The sequence below is a fragment of the Nannobrachium achirus genome (genome assembly GCF_963921795.1).
Source record: "Nannobrachium achirus genome assembly, chromosome: 2".
Classification (NCBI taxonomy): Eukaryota; Metazoa; Chordata; class Actinopteri; order Myctophiformes; family Myctophidae; genus Nannobrachium; species Nannobrachium achirus.
This window is the reverse complement of record NC_137811.1, coordinates 65,208,655-65,230,552: the sequence shown is the minus strand read 5'-3', so window position 1 is coordinate 65,230,552 and position 21,898 is coordinate 65,208,655. Positions and strand designations below refer to the sequence as shown.

The window sequence follows — 21,898 nt, the reverse complement described above, 5'->3', positions numbered from 1 at the left end:
GTGTATAAATGGAACCAAATGAACCCGTACACTGTCAGAGTTACAGACTTGGATGAGTCAATTTAGACTCTAAAAAGGAACCCAAATTGTCCCTGCAATCCAATGTGAGAACCACTGGGCTAGTGGCTAGAAATAAACATATTTCTACAGGACATGACTTGGAATGTAGTTCATTCATCGTGCTTTAAGAAATTAATAAAGTATAGGCTACACACGCAGGACGAAATAATGTACAAATGAAATGTGGTTGCCTACTAGTTCTACTACTTGTAAGGAACATGGCATGGAATGAAAACAAAGTAACAGATGTGTACAGCTCTGATGATTGGCTGCTACTAACCCGGAAGTGATAGTAACAGCTGAGGTCTTTGGCTGAAGAGGAGGTAAACTCGTAAACTGGTCGGGCTTTTTTGGCTAAAAAACATTGTTTTTTTAAAGGTATTATGATTAGCAAATAGGGGTAATAATTTATTTTTGAATTAGCTTCACTTGAGGTTAGTATTGTTTTTCCCCCCCACACAGACAGACGGTAGCGTGGAAGCCATGGAAGATGTGACAGGAGCTCAGCTGATTGCAGAAGCTCTTAAAGTTCAGGTAAATGTTTCAGATAATCTTATTATGGATGAATAATAAATAATAGTAAACCCAGTCCTACGTTCATAGCCATATATTAAGGCACTTTTTAGCAATTTGGCATTGGGCAATATCTTGTAGTCTATGGTGAGCTGCAAAAGTGTGTGAAAGGTCATGCATTCTACTTTTTAAGTTTAGTTTCTGTTATTGATTGCAGAAATATTTATTGGCTAATATTTCACTTGAAACTGGTGTCACTCAGAAACAGAGTAAAGTCACATGGCTTATTTACACTGACTACACTTTCAACATTCATCATAATACAGTTATTACAGTAGGTTGCAAAAGTGTGTCAAAGGTCATGCATTCTAGTTTCAGGTTAAAATTATGAGCTTGATGCAACCGTGTGTGTGTGTGTGTGTGTGTGTGTGTGTGTGTGTGTGTGTGTGTGTGTGTGTGTGTGTGTGTGTGTGTGTGTGTGTGTGTGTGTGTGTGTGTGTGTGTGTGAGTGAGTGAGTGAGTGAGTGAGTGAGTGAGTGAGTGAGTGAGATTTTAAAAATATATATTTCCCCTTCCTCTTTCCATTCAGTTTCAGCTTCACACTGGACTGGGGTTTAATCCAGTAAAGCAGGGGTCTTCAACAGGGGGTCCTCAGAGTTACTACAGGGTGTCTTCCAAATCTTTGTGTGATTTTTTTCTCCTTTTTTATATTGAGCACTTGAATCCTAGCGTCCATATTCGGAAAACTTTAGCCAAAAAACCTACAAGCTCACAACGCCACGCAGATCGGCTATTTTCGGCAAATAGGTTTGGTGTAGAGGAGAAAAGAAGCAGACACAGAGTGAAAGGTCAAGTTTAGTAAGTATTGACTATTGGTTCAAGTGGTTAAATATCTGATTGACATGAATCCAAAATACACTGATGATTGTGCTGTCAAATGATGACACTTTATGGTATCTATGGGTTGTGGGGGGGTCCCTGCTTCATCTGTCTCTCCACTAAGGGGTCCTTGGCCTGAAAACGTTGAAGACCCCAGTATTCCCATGTGTGTCTCCCTACTACAGAATGTGGAGTATATGTTTGGAATAGTTGGTGTTCCAATCATTGAAGTGGCCATGGCGGCTCAAGCTTCAGGGATCAAGTATGTGGGGATGCGAAACGAACAAGCGGTAAATGTTCAGAGCATAATATCGGCTGTAATTGCTGTATACATAATTAATAAACCATTGGGATTGTAAATACGAAGAAAAGAACTTGACATGCTTTTATTTTGTCACCCAACAGGCCTGCTATGCTGCATCGGCCATCGGGTACCTCACTGGACGGTACGTTGATTACAAGCAATGCAATTACAACTAGAAAAATATTGTTCCTTCGAAACAATTGTGGGCTCGCTTCAAGCCAGAAAACAATGGCTATAAAAGTACAAAATGTCAAGATCGCAGGCAGTGCTCTCTTTGACGTTACTGACGTCAAAGATTGGTCCATTTTGTTCCAAAAATGTGTTGTGCAAAAGTTGACCCGCTGGTGGCGCTATAACAGGCCAATGTAAGAAGGGTGGTATCTGTTCCTTGACCTATTGGGAATGTGCTTGCAAGATTTCACGCACATTGCAGGCTGTGTTCATGATTTGAGGTGTTTTTGGCTTTGGCCACTTTATCGCTGCTTGCAGCTATATTCATTATTTTATTTTTTTGTGTGCATGCACTTCATAGGCATATCCTTAGATTGTGTGTAGAATGTTTCATGCAAATTGCAAAAAAAATCCTAACGGGTTTAAGCGTTTCACAAACTGCTCAAAATGATATAGCGCCCCCCTTTGGCCAATTGGGGTAAGATTGGTTTTAGTGATATTTGGACTAACACTCAACATCTTTGCCAAATCCCATGAACATGTTAATTTGCATGTATGATTTAGAGGCAGAAGAATAATTTGCATAAAACTGCAATATTCATTGAATTTATTTTAAAAAGCACGTTTCAATTTTAAAGAAATCCGATCTGACAGATCTTTAGATATCGGTCCAAAGTTCACGTAAAAAAAGTGTTGTGCACGTGGAGCGAACATTCCAGAATAAAAGCGGGTTTACGCGTTTTACAAACTGCTCAATATGGCGGAAAATCGAAGGGCGGAGCTTACTTAACAACGACACAGATGTCTTCCGCTCGAGTCAAAGCACGCGTGTAACAAGTTGCGTGTCTTCAAACGAAACGAGTCATGACTTATGCCCGTTTGAAGTTTGAATTTTCAAACGCTTCGTATAGCGCCCCCCTTTGGCCGATTGGAATAAAATCGGTTTCAGTGATACTTTGACTAACCCTCCACATCTTTGCCAAATGCCATGAACGTGTAACTTTGCATGTATGATTTAGAGGGCGAAGAATAATTTGCATAAAACCGCAATATTGATTGAATTATTAAAAAATTATATTTCACTTTAAAAGAAATCCGTGAAGACAGTTTGACCGTATTGGTCCAAAGTTCATGTGAAAAAAGTTTTGTGCGCGTTATGCAAAAATCCCAGGAGGAGATAGATTTTTACTGTTTTTCATATAATTCAAAATTCTGGGGGATCTAAAGGTCAGAGGTCAAAAGTCAGAGCGTAAAAGTTGTTCGGCATGAGGAGACGCATACGTGTATACAAGTTTCATGACTGTAACTCAAACACAGCATGAGCTATACCTGTTCAAAGTTCGCACTTTCGAAGGCTTCCTACAGCGCCACCATTTGGCCGATTGCTATAAAAAATAATAGCACACTTCGCCACTGTAAACTGAACACATTGATGTTTTTATTTTCATTTTCTCATTAAGTATGTAGGAGTAGAAAGGAACCGAAGTTTTTTGATACTTGCACTGCTTAGTATAGAAATAAATAATGACAATAACTAAAGTGTGCTCGCCTATAGGCGAGCCCACAATTAAGGCATTTAGCAGTTGCAGAAGGTGTTTTAAATATTAAATTGTTTAGTTTTTTCAAGTATTGTGAAGGATAGGCAAACTATACGCATTGTGCTTCTGCCTATTCCTTTTTTGGTCATGATTTGAAATGTGTATGTTTTCATTTGTTGTTGTGAATGAACAAGGACCAAAATAAAACCATTCATTCATTCATTCAGTTGCTCTTATCCAGAGCCACTTACATGTGCAAAATCAGAGTAAGCATAATCAGTAGGGGTGGGCAATATCGATATGGCAATACATCGCGATAGTTTATTTGCCAATACTGTATCGATACTTCAGGCCGTAGTATCGCGATACTTTGAGGAAAATAAAATATGTTCCCATGCATAGGTAGGTACCAATGGTAGAAGTCTGGTCCTGACACTCCGCTGCCTCTAGATGTCCCTGTTCTATAGTAGCTACTCCCCCTTCCCACGGTTCAGTGAGTGAGTTCTCTCTAGAAAATGGCTGTGAACGACGAAAACAACAACATTAGAGCAGCGCCTTCAGCTTTTAAAGTCGATATATCGCAATAGTATTGTATCGCAAAGATTCGCAATATATCGTGATACTATTGCATCGTGACCCAAGTATCGTGATACGTATTGCATCGCAAGATTCTTGCCAATATCCACCCCTAATAATCAGACAGACAGAGAAACAGAACCCTTTATTGATCCTGTGGAAATTTAGGCGCCACAATATGAACCTAGTCAACAAACAAGGTAAATATTCAAGTAGAATGCAAAGTGCATATTGTGCTTCAAAGAAACTAGAATACAAGGTAAAACTAGCTTCTGTTCAAACAACATGCTATCTAAATAACATTGTTAGCATTTATTGTCAGTCAACATAAATAAAAAGTAAAATGTGATCAAATAATGAATATCATTTTATAGTATCACTAGCATCTATCAAAAAAGGTGACAAGAAGTAATACAAGGAAAGAGGAGTGCTAAGTTGACCTTTTTAAAGCTGCAATACAAGACTCAGATCTGTATGGTATAGTGTGCTAATACAATATAATAACATTATAATAGAGACATTTAGAGTCTGGTGCCACTTCTTGACAACATGACAAGTAGCCCTGCCAGAAACTCAGATGCCCATGAACTCCCCTGACCAAGCAGCAATTCCCTCTTGAATGAGCGCTTGATGTTTGAGCTCACTCTGACCAGAGCTCACACACATGCATGCAGGCGCACGCACGCACGCACGCACACACACACACACACACACACACACACACACACACACACACACACACACACACACACACACACACACACACACACACACACATTGTTCCTTAAAAACTTAACTTAACTTAACTTAAACATTCTCTGCATTATTTACCGTATTATTGTATGTAAAGTTACAATGCACATTTATTGTTCTTTCCGTTCCCTTTGACTTCACCGGAAATCACTTTCTGTGTCATTATTCTCACCTATTGATGTCTTGTTCCAGGCCAGGGGCCTGCTTGGTCGTCTCCGGTCCTGGACTCATCCACGCCCTTGGTGGGATGGCTAATGCTAACGTGAACTGCTGGTAGGGCTCAGCAAACAGCCTGTGGCATTTTAGTTATTATATTTGTACAAGGGTTTTGAAATGTTTGTCGGCTGTGTTGGATAAACTCTGTGCTCTGTTAACGTACAGGCCCGTGGTGGTCATTGGAGGGTCCTCTGACCAAAACCAGGAAACTACAGGAGCCTTCCAAGAGTTTCCTCAGGTAAATCATAGAACAAACGATGGAGTTTTAGATTCTGACATTGAGGTTCTTTTAGTTGTTCTTTTAGTAAACCGTAACATTGAGGTGTCCTGGTGGCTCAACATGCATGCCTGCTTTTCCTCTCTTTTTTATTACTATTTGAAGGTCTTTCTTCTTTAGTAGATAGTAAAATGGAGATATATGGTATTATGAGGAAAGCTTTTTCCTTATTAAAAAAGGTAATATTGCATGATGACATCAGATATGATGGTGGGAAAAACTAAAACAATGTTGATTTTATATGCAATTATATTTTGTAATAGTTATAGTTTTAGTTGTCCATTCCCCCCCCCCCCCTTAAAAAGAATGAGTTCTAATTTAAAATGTTCCCTTTTCATTTTCCAGCCATATTCAAACTCATGATCTTGTGATTGGGTCTGTGACACACTCAATTCATAAAGTGCTGAGTGAAGAGATACATACAGTATGCACTGTAGAAGTTCAAACGTATGGCATAACTTGTTTAATTTGTTGACATTTTGTTAGGTTGAAGCATGTCGTCTATACAGTAAGTTCTCTGCCAGACCCAGCAGCCTGGAAGCCATCCCTGCAGTCATAGAAAAGGTAGCTGAAGAATAACACCGTCTGACGTCTGCATCCCACGTACTGTAGTTTCTTGTGTTCAGATTAGTGCATTAACGACTTGTGATTTTTGCAAGTCGACTCGACTCTGTAAAAAAGTTGAGTTGATGTCGACTTTATTGTTTGATGACGTCATCACATCACACACGACCCCCCCAATTATTTTGGGGGGTCCCCAGATGATTAACTTAATGTGAAACATTGTTTTCTCACTCAACTGTAAACAAACCAACATCAAGTTTAAGTGTATAGAGGGTATCTTCACATTTCTAAAGTGCCAATTTAAGGACTTTTTAATACCTCTAAAATGGCAAATTAAAGATAAATTGTCAAATATATAGAGGCAGAAATTGTGAAAATAGTTGCGAGGCGTTGTGAGCATGTAGAACGGCTATTTTCACAATAGAAAGTATATATATATTTTTTTTTTTTTCAACTTCGACTTTCGACTTTCTCTGGTGGGAGTCGACTTGTGTAATGAAGTCGACTTGTCGACTTTTTCGTTAATGCCCTAGTTCAGATGTGATGAAAATCAATCTAATTCCATTCTGATTTAGACAGTCAGCCAGTCTGAACCTTTGCTTGCTTGCAGGCAGTTCGTACCAGCATGTATGGCCGTCCGGGTGCTTGTTATGTGGACATATCAGGGGATATGGTTAACGCCAAAGTAGCCAGGGACAAAGTCAGGTTGGCTGCTATTCTTATTTCACGATATTATTTCATATTTAGACAATTTTCAATCTATTGTCAGCTAATGCATATTGAATATACTAGTACCGGTATAGCCATTAATAATAATATGAAGGAATAACCAAGTAATAACATAAATATTTCTTCTGTTTCCAGGGTTGTGTCCTGCTGTCCTCCTCCGCCTGTGGGATTGGCTGATCACGCAGCGATCACAGAAGCCCTTTCTGTCTTAAAAGCGTCAGAAAGACCCCTAATCATTGTCGGCAAGGGTAATTTTTCAATTGCAAAGATGGGGCACACCATTAGCTAATTGCATCGTCGCTGGTGTGTTGCCAACTATAGCACATGCTTCCCCCCTTTCCTGTCAATCTATTGTACTGTATAATTACATTTATAAATACCAACAACAACAAAAAAAAGAATAAAAAAGTCAAAGTCTTTTTTTTTGAAAACCCCCTTAAGACTCAGTATATCCAGGGTTCCCACGGTCATGAAATTCCTGGAAATATTTTGAAATTAGAAAAATATTTTTCCAGTACTGGAAAAGTTTTGGAATTGATCAATGGTCCTGGAAGGTCCTGGAAAAAATAGCTATGCATTGTCTTTGGTTATTGATTTTGTTAATACCTCTGAAATGACAGGCAGAAATTGTGAAAATAGCCGATTTGCGAGGCGTTGTGAGCATGTAGATCTGCTATTTTCACAATAGAAACGTGTTATACAAAATTCCTCAACTCTTAGTGCTCACCAGGGTGCCGGGGTCCACAGTTAAAATATGATTATTTCTGGGGTCACGGCCTGAAAAGGTTGAGAACCACTGGCATACACTACCTGTCTTTGGGCATTGTGCATAGGAGTAAGCGACTTGTTATTGAGCTGAATTATTGTTATATGGTCCTGGAAATTGGGTTAAATATTCTGGAAAAGTTTGGAAAAGTTTTGGAAATTAATTGGTAAAAATGTGTGGGAACCCTGTATATCAGCGATAAAGATCCGGGTGTTGTTTTGACCAATAGGAGCAGCCTATAGCCGGGCGGAGGAAGCGGTGAGGCAGCTTGTGGAGGACACCGGTGTCCCCTTCCTGCCGACCCCCATGGGGAAAGGAGTGCTGCCCGATGACCACCCCAACTGTGTGGCCGCCTCTCGCTCCAGGTCAGCCTCCGCTGTCACATGGACACCTCCATGTTTTAATGTTTTATGTCAGTGGTTCTCAACCTTTTCAGGCCGTGACCCCCAAAATAATCATATTTAAACTGGGGACCCCCCCCCCCCACACACACACCCTGACAAGCACTAAGAGTTGAGGCATTACATTTTGTATAACACGGTTCTATTGTGAAAATGGCAGATCTACATGCTCACAACGTCTCACGTTGCGAGGCGTTGTGAGAATGCAAATCTGCTATTTTCACACAATTTGGCCAATGTTTAATTTGTCATTTTAGAGGTATTAAAAAGTCCTTAAATTGTCACTTTAGAAATGCACATATACCCTATACCCGACTAAAATCTTATATTTAGTCGACTAAAAACGTATGATATTTTCTCAACTAAAACTAAGACAAAATCAAATGAAAATGTATTCTAGAATGTGCTGTCAGAATGAGCGCTTCTCTCTTCATACTATGTTGTGTGTCTTATCCTTGGCAGAGCTCTGCTCCAGGCTGATGTTGTGCTTCTGCTTGGAGCCAGGTTGAACTGGATCCTGCACTTTGGTCTCCCACCCAGGTTTGACCCTCATGTCAAGGTCATCCAGGTAGGTGAAATGAACATTTTTAAATAAACATGGCTGGCTCAGTGCCATTTGTCAAAAAGGACTTATAGAGTACTGGATGACAGTGCTTTGATATGTCTTAATATCTCCTCAAGTTTAACACATCGGATGCCCACGTGATCTCTGACGTCTAATTTGCTGGTGCCCATGGCAACGCGTCATTTTACCTACCGGCGAGAGTACTGGCGAGAAAAGTAATCCGAGTAAATGTAATCCGAGTATGTCCTGTTTATTTCGCGAAAATCTTTTCTTTCAGTCAGGACCGTTTTTTATCATTTCTAAGCCACAGTGTTTGTGTTACGGCAGGTAGAAGAGGCTGCCGTTTTGAAATGAAAGTGATTTAAAAGCTAGATTAGGAGAAAACAGCGTTTTTGTGCAGCCGCTAGACAGGAAGTCAACGAGACACACAGCACGTCCGGGTGACGTAATTGCGCGCTGCATGTTGGGAAATGGAGTTTGTTTCATCACCGCGGTAGCCAAGTGCAGTAGCTACAGTACAGTATAGTTTACTGTACAACGCGTCAAACGCGTTGTGGGCCTCCAGCGACATCAAAGAAATTTACTTGTAGACACCACGTGGGCACCCGATGTGTTAAGCTGGTTACGTCAGTGATTCTAAAAGTGGGGTCCGGGGACCCTCAGAGGGGTCTTTGAGGGAGTTCCAGGGGGACCCCAGCATATTAACGAGTAAGAGTTTAACCACTTTAACACGCGTTGCGGCATAACTTGTGAGCTGCTATAACAAAATTGAATAAAAGCGGAATCATTTTTTTTACATTTTTAATAACACAGATATTCTGTTGTGGGGACCCTGGCACTGCATCATGTCAAAAGGGGTCTGCGGCATAATACATTACATATCGATTTGGGGGTCCTTGGCATAATTCTTTATTTTTTCTTTGAGAGAGAGATAAGCACTGGTTTAGCAGCAGCTGACACTCAAAAGTTGCATCATGAGTTGTGATGGTGATGCACATGTCTTGCTGAAGGTGGACCTTTGCGCTGAGGAGATGGGTAACAATGTGAGGCCCGCCGCTGCTCTTCTTGGAGACATCAACGCTGTTGTTATGCAGGTACGGTGACTGCAACACAGTATGCAACCGGTCAGGGACGTGCTGGGCCCCTGATTCAGCCAGGGAAAAAGAGTTGGAGAGGCCCTCATTGCGCGCTATAGAGAGAGATCTCTCTATAACGCTGCTGCTACTCAAAGATTTGCCATTTCAGATCATGACAAGTGACAAGACAGTGGGCCAATTACATGAGTTATATTTCGTTGTTGTCGGTTGGAAACCTTGTATGTCCAAAACCGTTTGTTTTGTATTTATCATTTTAAAAATGATTTAAACTAGTGAAAACAGCCGATCTACAAGCACACAACGCCTCGCACCGCGAGGCGTTGTGTGCTTGTAGATCGGCTGTTTTCACTACTTTTGTGCGACAGCCTTGTATGATGAAGCAGGGCTTTGCTTTGCGAAAAAATGTCCAAAATGGAACGAAGGCCGACATTTTATTTATTTATTTTTTTCCTAATGGCCGGCCTGGACCGGACGGGAATGAACCGGCCGTTCAGGAGTTGTCCCGCTTTTCCCAATGGCCAGCACGTCCCTGCAACCGGTTCCCCTTTCTGCTCATTCTCTATCCGTTGCTGTTCTATAAAGCAAGCAATCAATCCAGGATCAATATTTGTTAATTGCATGTCGTTGACCCCATTTGATAGTACTATTCTGGGACGCCACTTTACTTGTGGTTTTATGGTTGTGTTTCCATTGTTTCTTCCTCCAGCTCTTGGATTGTGTCCTCAGAGATGGCTGGAGATATCCCTCTGATACCACATGGTGGAGCACATTGAGGGAGAAGATTGCTGCCAATGCCAAGATATCAGAGGTGGGCTTTGGTGCAGCCATGAGAAGCCTATTCCATAGATAGACCAGACGCAGACAGATATGATTTTTTTGTGTGTTTACTGAAAATTGATTAGAGTCTTGGATTATGCATTTTGACATGAGAAGTGTCTTTTTATACGTCTGTAAAGAAAGAATCCACAATCTTTTGAAATACATTTTTGTATTTTGTCTTTCACTATCAAGTGAGATGAGACGGCATGCGACAAGAAGGAGTTTGACTTAACCCATTTAGGCCTAGAATTATTGAATGCTTTAACCAGTGAAAAATAGCAGATATACAAGCTCACACAGCGTGGCACCGAGTGCCACGCTGCAAGCTTGTAGATCTGCTATTTTTGTCGTGAAAATGTGTGCAAATCTTTGAATATATGTATTTTCAAAGCGAACGTTTGTAACTCAAATTTTGCTTCTGGGGGGTCCCTGGAACTAAATATTTTGAGATGGGGGTCCGTGGCCAAATACATATAATTTTGGGGGTCCTTCACATGAAAAGGTTTGAGAACCACTGACATAGTAGTCTCTCAAGAACAGACTAACTGAGCTCCAGTTAAGTGAAAAGGACCTTTTCGTTGACGATGGCTGGCCAGATTGCTGACATAGAAACATAGGTTTTTAAAAAAAACCTTAGAGGTATTCAAAAGACACTTATAGAATCGGGTCAAAATTCAAATTTTCACGATTTTTCAAAAACAGCAGATCTACAAGCTCGCAGCGCGGCACCGCACTGTGAGCTTGTATATCTGCTGTTTTTCAGTAGTTAAAGCATAAAATAATGATACACAATAATGTGTGCCCGTTCTGAATGGGGGTCAAAGAAGAGGCCCAAAGGCTGTGGTTATTTAACAAATACCGTTGTTTGTTTTCCTGCTTTCATTCCAGGCTCTAGCCACGCGGCCCACAGTGCCTATGAACTACTACACAGTGTTCCACCACATCTCCCAGATGCTGCCTCATGACTGCATCATCGTCAGCGAGGGGGCCAACACTATGGACATAGGACGCACCATGTTACACAACTACCTCCCTAGACACAGGCAAGGCAGGCTCCATTGCTGGCACTGTATTTTGGCCTGCACTAAGGGGTGTGTAGCAACTCATAATGTAATAACGGCTCATAATGTAATAAGGGCTCATAATGTAATTCAAAAAATGTAATAAAAACTCATAATGTAATAATCAGCTCATAATGTAATAAAAAAACGAGTGCATAACGTAATAACCGATTTTTCAATAATGTAGTAATGTAATAATGTGTTACATTAAGAACCTCCACATAGGAGGCTCATAATGTAATAAAACTTCATAATGTAATAATGTATTTTTATTACATTATGAGCTGATTATTACATTATGAGCTTTTATTACATTTTAATTATTACATTATGAGCTAGTTTTTTATTACATTATGAGCTTTTATAACATTTTTTATTACATTATGAGCTGTTATTACATTATTGGTTGCGGGTAACAAACCTTGCCAACTTTGTTGATGAAGAATGGAGCAACTATCTGCTAAACATGCAGCAAATGAATACATATAGGGATCATTTAAAGGGAATACACAATGAATTTTCATTTTTCCAATTTGTATGTGTTTTTTTTTTGGTGTCCCACCAGCAGGTTCTATCCTCACAAAATCCTATTTCTGACCATTGTGTCTTTCTCAGTTTATGGGCAGATCTATGTAAGCAGGTTTCAGAACGGGCTATCTGATTTTAGGTCCGATTGTGTTCTGAGTGGGGGTTGGGGAGGGGTGGGCAGGCCTGAGAAGGAGGCAGGAGGAGCTGGGAGAGGGTTGGGAAGGGGTGGGCACTGGGCAGGCCTGCTGAGCAGGAGGTGGGGAGGAGTGTGGGGCCAAAACTGGTTCAATAGCGCAGTCCTCCCACTCAGGACAAGGTGGTACTGCAGCTGAAAATGCTCTGAAAGCCAGGCAGAAATGACAGGGGCTCTGAGTGGTAATTTAGCCTCAAACCTTTTGAAAAACGCAAACAATGTTATATTATTTTTAAATTATTACGTTATTTTTAAAAGCATGGTGTAGAACCATTAACTGTACAAAGAGCATCCACAATGTTCAACGTACAGTTCGTGATTGTATCGACACTGAGTATTGATGCAATATCGATAATATCCCCATGTGGTCAGTATGACGACAGTCTGCCATTGCTAGTTCTGGGCCACTTTGCCGAAGGTCATGGGGACCATTATGTAAGCCTTGATGGACAAGTCACACACTTGATTCAAAGAGTCCAGGAAGCAGAGGAGAGCGCACCACTTCTATCTGTCCCTCACTCTGGCCCTAAGTCTGGCCCTCACTCTGGCCCTGACCCTGTACCTCACTGTGGCCCTGACCCGGTACCTCACCTTGGCCCTGACCTGTACCTCACTCTGGTCCTAAGTCTGGACAGATCGAAGTGGTGCGCTCTCCTCTGCTTCCTGGACTCTTTGAATTAAGTGTGTGTTATCGATGTTGCATCAACACCCAGTGTCGATACAATCAAGAACTGTATGTTGAACATTGTGGATATTCGTTGTACAGTTAAATGATCCCCATAGGTATTCATTTGCTGCATGTTTAGCAGATAGTTGCTCCATTCTTCATCAACAAAGTTGGCTGGGTGTGTAGCAACCAATAATGGAATAACGGCTCATATATAATAAGAGCTCATAACGTAATAAGAAATGTAATAAAAACTCATAATGTAATAATCGGCTCATAATGTAATAAAAAACAAGTGCATAATGTAATAATTAAAATGTAATAAAAGCTCATAATGTAATAATCAGCTCATAACGTAATAAAAAATCCATTATTACATTATGGAGTTTTATTACATTATGAGCCTCCTATGTGGAAGTTCTTAATGTAACACATTATTACATTATTACATTATTGAAAAAGCTGTTATTACGTTATGCGCTCGTTTTTTTATTACATTATGAGCTGATTATTACATTATGAGTTTTTATTACATTTTTTTTATTACATTATGAGCCCTTATTACATTATGAGCCCTTATTACATTATGAGTTGCTACAGGGTGTTAGCATAACATTTTTGCACCCTAGACACAAGCAGTCTCTGCGGCACCCCCTCCTCTCTTTTTCGGTGTCTCTCATGCAGCTGTTTGCAATTTATTGGGACAACAATTATTATTAATAGCTATTATAATGTTTAGGCTGTGTGTCTGAGTTGAAACTATTTAAACTCTCAGAGAGCAGATCAAAATGCCAGACGTGAGCGCAGACTGATGAGAATGCAGCATCCCTGTTCTGGTTTGTGTAGAGTGTACCAAATGTGTGCTTTACAGTTTTGCTTTATCAAGTATAGAGGGTTCAAAGGACAACTTTGTTCTTTTACAACAAGGGTTCATATTTTAGATAGTCATTAGAGAAAAGAAAAGATGAGTGTTAAAATCTTTTCATTTACTTTCATTTTAGTGATTTTAACGATTTTGATTTGCATGCAAGTGGCTAAATATGTATTTTTAGACACAATAAGCCCATTCCCAAGATGCACCGCAATCTTTCATGGGCAGATGTGACTTATGGGGGCTGGTGTAACTAGTAACAAAGAAATTGCTGGCTTATTGTGTCTAAAAAGACATATTTAGCCACGCATGTCCTCACCCACTGAAATCAAAATTCTAAAATCGCTAAAACAATAGAAAGCAGTAGGTGAAAACATTTTAACACTCATCTTTTCTCTAATTACATCTAAAATATGAACCCTTGTTGTAAAAAAACTAAGTTGTCCTTTAAAGGACCAGGTCACCTCTGGGACAACCAGATCTTATTTTATTGTTGTGTGGGACACGATCAACACAATCCTGAATAATTCTTTGTGTTCAATCTGTGTTTTTAGATATGTTAGCATTTCAGCATGCTACAACTGGTCATATGATGCATTTTGCATCATATGACCAGTTGTAGCATGCTGAAATCGGCTGAAATACTAAAATATCTAAAAACACAGATTGAACAAAAAAAATAACTCAGGATTGTGTTGATCGTGTCCCACACAACAATAAAATAAGATCTGGTTGTCCCAGAGGTGACCTGGTCCTTTAAGTGCTAAAGGTCAACAAAAGCTAATTCATTCCAGTGCACAACGGAGAACAAGTTCGTAATAAATAAATACAAATCTCACTAACGACGATTATGGTCCCGTCCCTAGGCTGGATGCTGGTACATTTGGCACGATGGGAGTGGGCCTGGGCTTCGCCATAGCTGCAGCAGCGCTGGAGAGCGGCCGTGGTGCTGGGCGGCAGAGGGTGGTGTGTGTGGAGGGAGACAGCGCCTTCGGCTTCTCTGGCATGGAGGTAGAGACCATGTGCAGGTTGGTGTGTTTTTCCCCACTGGTTTCACTCTACAGCAGTGTTGATTTTGTTGACTAAAACTATGGCGAAAAATGTTTGTCGACTGTGTTTTTTTTTCACTGACGAAAACTAAATAAAAACGAAATAAAAGGTATGCTGTGATGACTAAAACTGAGACTATATTGACAATTTCGTCAACCAAATAAAAATCACACCCGTGTGAACTGAGCGGTGGTTTACCCACCAACCCCTAACTGTACTGTATACTCTACTGTACCTAACTGTACTGTACTGTACATATTCTGTGTTCTATATCTATGAATTCGATGTGTTCTAGATCTATGAATTCTGTCACCTCCCCCCCCCCCCCCAGGCTAGTCTCAACAGCACCCTCTTACCCACCAACCCCTCCCCCCTTCCCCCCTGTGTGTGTGTGTGTGTGTGTGTGCCTGGCCTGGCCTGGCCTGAAAACAGAGCCCCTCCCTTAACATGTGTGGTCATAAAAGGTACTACACCACAGGCTTGAGGCTACATACAGACCGACCCACCCACCCACATACATACAAACAAACATACCTACACACACGGCCACGCTATGGAGACGGTGTGACCACCGCTCAAAAACTAGACTAAAACGTTAGGGAGGGACTAGTGGAGAAGAGAGTCATTTTATGTTTGGTTGCTCTCAAGTGTTGCGTGTTGCTGCGACGCGTTGTGAGCTTGTAGATCGGCTATTTTCAGCACGCAACCAAGTGTAAAATCAGCCATTACAATGTCACCAAGGCCTGCCAAAATACATTTTAGTTGACTAAATCAACTGTAGATTTAGTCGGGGGTCACGGCCTGAAAAGGTTGAGAACCACTGGCATACACTACCTGTCTTTGGGCATTGCGCATTGGAGTAAGCAACTCTTTATTGAGCTGAATTATTGTTATATAGTCCTGGAAATCGGGTTAAATATTCTGGAAAGGTTTTGGAAAAGTTTTGGAAATTAATTGGTAAAGATGTGTGGGAACCCTGTCTATAGGCTCGCAGTGCGATGTATTTTGTGAGCTTGTAGATGGACTATTTTCGCTGCGATCGTGTATAAACTAAGCATACCTCGCAGCTCAATAATCACATTGTGATACTGCCCCCTACAGGTACAAGCTGCCCGTGGTCATCATTGTGGTCAATAACAATGGGATATACAGCGGTGTGGACCCTGACACCTGGAAAGAGATGTCACAGATGGGTGATCTGACCACAATGTGAGTCAAACGGTTTGTTCCAAGACCAACGTGTCAGAATAACAGCTTTATTGAAGAGAAACCCGCACGCTCTGCTCCAAATTTTATTGACAACGTTTCGAGCACTAGCTCTTCATCTGGTCAAAACTCTGATGATGAAGAGCTAGTGCTCGAAACGTTGTCAATAAAATTCAGTCATTTGGAGCAGAGTGTGCAGGTTTCTCTTCAATCTTGCTATTTTTCACCCAGCACCTTATTTAAGAGATGTGCGTATTCTTCTACTTTTGAGAATAACAGCTTTACAAATATGTTTGATAGCTGCATGTGATAAGATTCAAGTCACCTTTATTTGTACATTTCTTACCAGTAGGAGATTATTCTTTTCATTACTTTTTCAATTAATCGAACAATCGAGAAACGTGTTTTTTTTAAATAACTTGTTTTTCTAATCGACTAAATCAATTTGTTGCATTATTAACCATATTTTAGGGTATATTTTATATTTTAGTTTTTAGTTTCTAATCGATTAAATCAATCGGTTTCATTACTGTAACTGTGCAGCCTTTTTTCTTTTTTTTAGCTCTGCCAGTTTCAACTCAAAACAAAACATTTTAAATGCTGTTATTCTTTTTTATTACTCAATTTCTGTACACTTTTAATGAATCTCACCACATACAAATACTTAATACCTAACACTAACACTAATACAAACTAAACTAAACTAGCTCGTTTTTTCAAAGAACTAATTCAAAGTCAGAAGAAGTAAAAAATAAAAAAAATAACTTTTGTAACAATTTACAATTTAGGCATTTAGCAGATGCTCTTTATCCAGTGTGATTTACAATAAGCAAGGTAATAAATCAGTACAGTACAACAACATCAATACATCACATGGAAATAAATAGTAGGCAAATCTAAGAAAACAGGTAGACCAAGCACCTATTCATTAAAAACGTCATAACAAATTATAACATAAAAATGAACAATGCTATCTAAATGACATGTACAGTATGATCATTGAGAGTAAGCAGGTGCTCTGTAACTGTGGTTCTTCCTCAGAGCTCCACCTGTGACCCTGCTCCCCGAGGCGCGCTACGATGAGGTGATGACGGCGTTCGGTGGACGAGGCTTCCTGGTGCGGACGGAGGAGGAGCTGCGCTGCGCCCTGGAGGCCAGTCTGAGTGACTGGGACACGCCCAGCCTCCTCAACGTCCTCATAGACCCCGCCTCTGACAGGAAGCAGCAGGTAAGACACTCCCCCCGCCTCCTCAACGTCCTCATAGACCCCGCCTCTGACAGGAAGCAGCAGGTAAGACACGCCCAGCCTCCTCAACGTCCTCATAGACCCCGCCTCTGACAGGAAGCAGCAGGTAAGACACGCCCCCAGCCTCCTCAACGTCCTCATAGACCCCGCCTCTGACAGGAAGCAGCAGGTAAGACCCTCCTCAACGTCCTCATAGACCCCGCCTCCGACAGGAAGCAGCAGGTAAGACACGCCCCCAGCCTCCTCAACGTGCTCATAGACCCCGCCTCCGACAGGAAGCAGCAGGTAAGACACGCCCCCAGCCTCCTCAACGTCCTCATAGACGATGACAGGAAGCAGCAGGTAAGGAACTTAGCGAGCAAGTCCGTCAAGCGGAACGAGGGCATTCACCAAATATTCGAATATCAAAGTCGAAGTAGAATATTTGCTTATTTTTTTTATTGTTTTCTCTTAAAAAAATATATACGGTAGTTTATAAAGCTTGGCTGGATAGGAAGTCATTAGAATGAGTTGTCAATGCCCCTGGTGGATGAATTTTGTTAATGCTCTATACCAGGGGTTCTCAAACCTTTTTAGGCCGTGACCCCCAAAATAAATATATTTGAACTGAGGACCCCCACCCTGACAAGCACTCGGTTCCGCAGATAAATATTGTGAAAATAGCAGATCTACATGCTCACAGCATGTAGATCGGCTATTTTCACAATGTTTGCCTCTTGCTTACTTAATATTTGACAGTTTGGCCAGTCCTGTCGAATATTCGACTATTCGAATACTTTGAGGTTGAATAATTCAAATACTAAAAATCACTATTCGTGAATGCTCTAAAAAAAATCTCTTCCAAATCGTAAAGGTTTCCCGAAAAACGTATGTTTCTCTATCAGTGGTGCTCAACCTTTCAATGCCAAGGACCCCTTAGAATTATATGTATTTGACCGCGGAGCCTCATCTCAAAATATTTTGTTCCAGGGACCAAGAGAAAGAAAGATTTGCGTTACAAATGTTTGCTTTGAAAATATATACATTCAAAGATGTGCACAAATTTTCACGATTTAAAAAAAATAGCAGATCTACAGTACAAGCTCACAGCGGGTTTCCAGGGGGTCCCCCCAGCAAAATGATGAAAGGGACCAGTTTAAACAAACACATAGCCCTATTAAATTGTTCAGCTATTCGGCAATGGGCTCACAACGAGTAGTTGACTAGTAGTTGACTGTTTTCGGTGCGATGATAGTAGATTGGCTGTTTTCGAGACATGTTGACAAACTTTCTCTTATGGGGGTCCCTGGCACAAAATGGTTTCAAATGGGGTCAAGCACATATTGATGTGGGGGTCCTCGACTTGGAAATCTTGAGAACCAGTATTCTAATGTACCTGCCAGTCATAACCACCCCCTACAACACACACACATACAACGTCATTAACCGGGCTACAGGGCTTTTGAGTGACAGTCATTACTGCATCTATTACTAGATCCATTCAACTCCAGGTGCGCAGAAGAGCTGTTGTATTATACACACACAAACACACACTGCCTCGCACCGACCTGACCCTTCTATTTTGAGGGTCCCCGTAATTAGAAAGCTGCAGCCCCCCCCCCTCTCTGTTTATGTTGGACGTCTCCACGCAACCCTTACACAGGGTGATGGGCAGGCGGGTTGTATTGAGGGTTGCATCCATGGCGATCGTCTCCATGGCGTCAAATGATGTGTGGCCAGCAGAGCAGTGTTTCTCAACCACTGTGCCTGGGGACCTTTGGTGTGCCCCTGAGAAGGGTCAAGTGTGCCCCTTGAAACTGCTTCAAAGCCAGTATTGTATTTATCATTTTAAAAATGATTTATACTAGTGAAAACAGCCGATCTACAAGCACACAACGCCTCGCATCGCGAGGCGTTGTGTGCTTGTAGATCTGCTGTTTTCACTACTGTTGTGCGACAGCCTTGTATGATGAAGCAGGGCTTTACTTTGCGAAGAAACGTACACATTTGAAACTTGGAGATACAAGGTTTCTTCCCGACAGTGACGATATTTACACCCCCGTATTATGTTGGTGTGCCCATGGATTCTTGGGACATGAAAAGTGTGCCCATGCAGAAAAATGTTGAGAAACACTGCAGTAGAGAAAGGGCCAGTCAAACTTTTCATACTCCACCTTTCACACACAGGGACACAGCGGCATAATGTAAATGCAGGAGGGAACAGGAAAATAATAATATGTCATGCCTATACACTCTGTGAACAATTGTCTGAAAGGGGTCTTGAAAGGGGTCTTCAATGCTTTCAGGCCAAGGACCCCTTAGCCGAGAGAGATGAAGCAGGGACCCCCCACTACATGTTGTATAAAATTGTGTTGCAGATTAAAAATGTTCATAGATCTCTTAGACAGCTTAGACTTGTTTGACAGCGTGTTGGAGTCATTTGTATTTTCAGACATTTAACCACTTGAATCGTCAAAATACTAAAGCTGGTTGCACACTGCACTGCGTGTTTTCGTTGCGTTTTGGAAATCCGAAATCCAAAAGCCAGGGATAGAGAGAGGAAAGAGAGAGAGAGCAAGGGACTCAGTGCAACAGCTGCGAAAATCGAAAAAAAATCAACCCTGGTCCGAAAATAAATACGAAACAGGCGGCAGTGTGCAAACGTGATTGACATAACGTGAGGTTGATTTTTTTTTATTCACGCGCTCCAAAATTCACTCCGATATACGGCCCGAAAAACGCAGCAGTGTGCAAAGACCTTTAGTCTGCTCTTCTTTTTCCTCTACAAACCTCTTTGCCAAAAATAGCTGATCTACAAAGATCTGCTATTTTTGGCTAATGTTCCACTCAGAATAGGGGTGCTAGGGTTCAAATGGTTAATGTAAAAAACATGATCCTATCACACAAAGATTAGGGGGCCCCGCTGTAGTAACTCTGAGAATCCCCTAGGGGTCCCGGACCCCCTGTTGAAGACCCCTGGTCTATGACGTTTTCATGTCAAGAATATTCGATTGCTACCACATCAATGCATTATGTGAGATGTAACCTTTCTCTCTTCCATTGTGTTTACAGGAGTTCCCTTGGCTGACGCGCTCCAACCTGTAGACATGAAGCACCACCTCTCCCTGTCCCTGCATCTGGCACCAGAACATATAAGGGTACAACACAGTTCTCCATAGATAAAGGGGGGTTGTAAGTGATCTATTCTTTTGTTCAAAACGTAGCTCTGTATTCTGATAGCAATTATTGATATAGAGTGTTTGTTCGTTAACTGGGGTCCCCCTATCTCGCCAACTTTTTAGTAAACAGGACGTCCGTGTTAAAGTTGCGATACCAATGTGATCCCACCATTAGAGCATCTTATTACCCGGCCTGTTTGGATTCTTGATTCTGATTGGTCGAGCGCTGAAATCAGAGGTCTGTTATCACCCGATAACAGACCGCTCCGCTCTATAACAGACCGCTGCCTAATCAAAGACTCAGAGCACCTGCTGCAGTCAAGTTGCACTGCGTGAACCTTGTGCTGTAGCCAACATGTCAGCCATGTAAACAACCACACAGCGACATTTACAACTAAACGTTGATCTCAAGAATGTTTTTAAAAATATTTTAAGCGAGAAATAGAGGACGTAGTATCAGAAAATGGATTCTATCTAATCAGCACTTCCTTGTTTTCCAAGGCGACCGTGTCGCGCTGGGAGGACGCCCAGCGCAACACTTGTGGAACACTTCCAGCCGTCTGTAAACAAGGAAATACTTTGTTTTGTTTTTAGTTTTGAGTCAAATTATTACTTTTATTTAGTAGCCGGGTAATAAGCGGGATAATGAATGGCTCCTTGGTGAATGACGACAGATAACTTCCCTTCGGACTGATAACTCCCCTCGGCTAGCGCCTCGGGGAGTTATCAGTCCGTCGGTCAGTTATCTGTCGTCATTCACCGCGGAGCCATTCATTATCCCTTACATACAGCATAAAGAAGTGTGAGTGATTATTACCCACTCATGAGTAGCACGGCTTGGGTACAAGACTGCACTGTCTTCTTACCGTGCGTCAATATTGTCCTCGGACGATATTGACTAGTGGGTATGTGTGTGACATCATCATACCAGGAAGTTATGCGGGAACGCCCACTGATTGGCCAAAAAATACTTTCTGGCCTTGACAGCTCATGCATCCAAACAGAAAAGTCCTATCATTAAACCAAGACATTTGCTGGCACAATTTAAACTGAAACATTAGAATGAAGTGAAACTACTGTATATGAAACTGTTAAATTCAATCTCTCCTGATTGGATAAAATTCCCCTTACTGGACAAACATTCTATAGCAATTATTACTATTTGTTTTTTAAGAAAGAAAGTTTATTTTCTTCCTTTTCTTCTTCTCCTTTGTTACAAAAGATTATCATCTTCTTACACCTTAGGATGAGGCTGGAAATAACAGGAGGCTTATGTACTGTAAAAAAAAAAAAATACTGATTGTTTCTATGAAATGTTTCAATTTATACTCACTACTCAGTAGTATTCAATGTAATTTACTAAATGATTAATAAAAAAGAATGTATATATTAATGACGCTACTACATTTATTGACATACAATCCACTCTGCACTATGTTGCGGTATTTTGTATAAGCTTCCACATACTGTACCACTGGGCAAAGCAAATAACTGGGTTAATTCATAACTATTCCTGCGTTTTCAATCCCGTCAGGAAGTCATGTCGTTCCCCTGGCCACCTGGTGCTCTTAAGTAAATAGTCAGGGACCACACAGTAGTTAAACCTGGAACAACAGCTGAATGTAGTAAGTACCAAGTTAATTGATTATAATCAATTACATCTCACTGTAAGTTAATTGATTATAATCAA

General features: G+C 41.1%; 1 protein-coding gene across 2 annotated transcripts; it reads left to right on the top strand.

Moving 5' to 3' along the window:
• The first annotated feature begins 359 nt into the window (after nucleotides 1–359).
• hacl1 (2-hydroxyacyl-CoA lyase 1) lies at nucleotides 360–20,886 on the top strand. 2 transcript variants are annotated; one of them, XM_080746054.1, is made up of 18 exons: nucleotides 360–438; nucleotides 523–594; nucleotides 1,638–1,742; nucleotides 1,858–1,898; nucleotides 4,987–5,067; nucleotides 5,176–5,248; nucleotides 5,774–5,851; nucleotides 6,462–6,556; nucleotides 6,716–6,828; nucleotides 7,576–7,711; nucleotides 8,210–8,315; nucleotides 9,323–9,406; nucleotides 10,116–10,217; nucleotides 11,117–11,271; nucleotides 14,415–14,576; nucleotides 15,700–15,807; nucleotides 16,846–17,032; nucleotides 20,102–20,886. In XM_080746054.1, the coding sequence occupies exons 2-18, from the start codon at nucleotides 544–546 to the stop codon at nucleotides 20,132–20,134; spliced, it is 1,710 nt and encodes a 569-aa protein (XP_080602180.1). In that variant the 5' UTR covers nucleotides 360–438; nucleotides 523–543; the 3' UTR covers nucleotides 20,135–20,886. The 2 variants fall into 2 exon arrangements, with proteins under 2 accessions (XP_080602180.1, XP_080602179.1); XM_080746053.1 differs by having other exon boundaries at nucleotides 383–594.
• The last annotated feature ends 1,012 nt before the right edge of the window (nucleotides 20,887–21,898 follow it).

Coding starts and splice junctions, on each gene's coding strand:
- hacl1 (XM_080746054.1), top strand. CDS start 544: ATGGAAGATGTGACAGGAGCTCAGCTGATTGCAGAAGCTCTTAAAGTT. Junction 595..1,637: donor CAGAAGCTCTTAAAGTTCAG/GTAAATGTTTCA, acceptor TCCCTACTACAG/AATGTGGAGTATATGTTTGG. Junction 11,272..14,414: donor AACTACCTCCCTAGACACAG/GCAAGGCAGGCT, acceptor TCCCGTCCCTAG/GCTGGATGCTGGTACATTTG.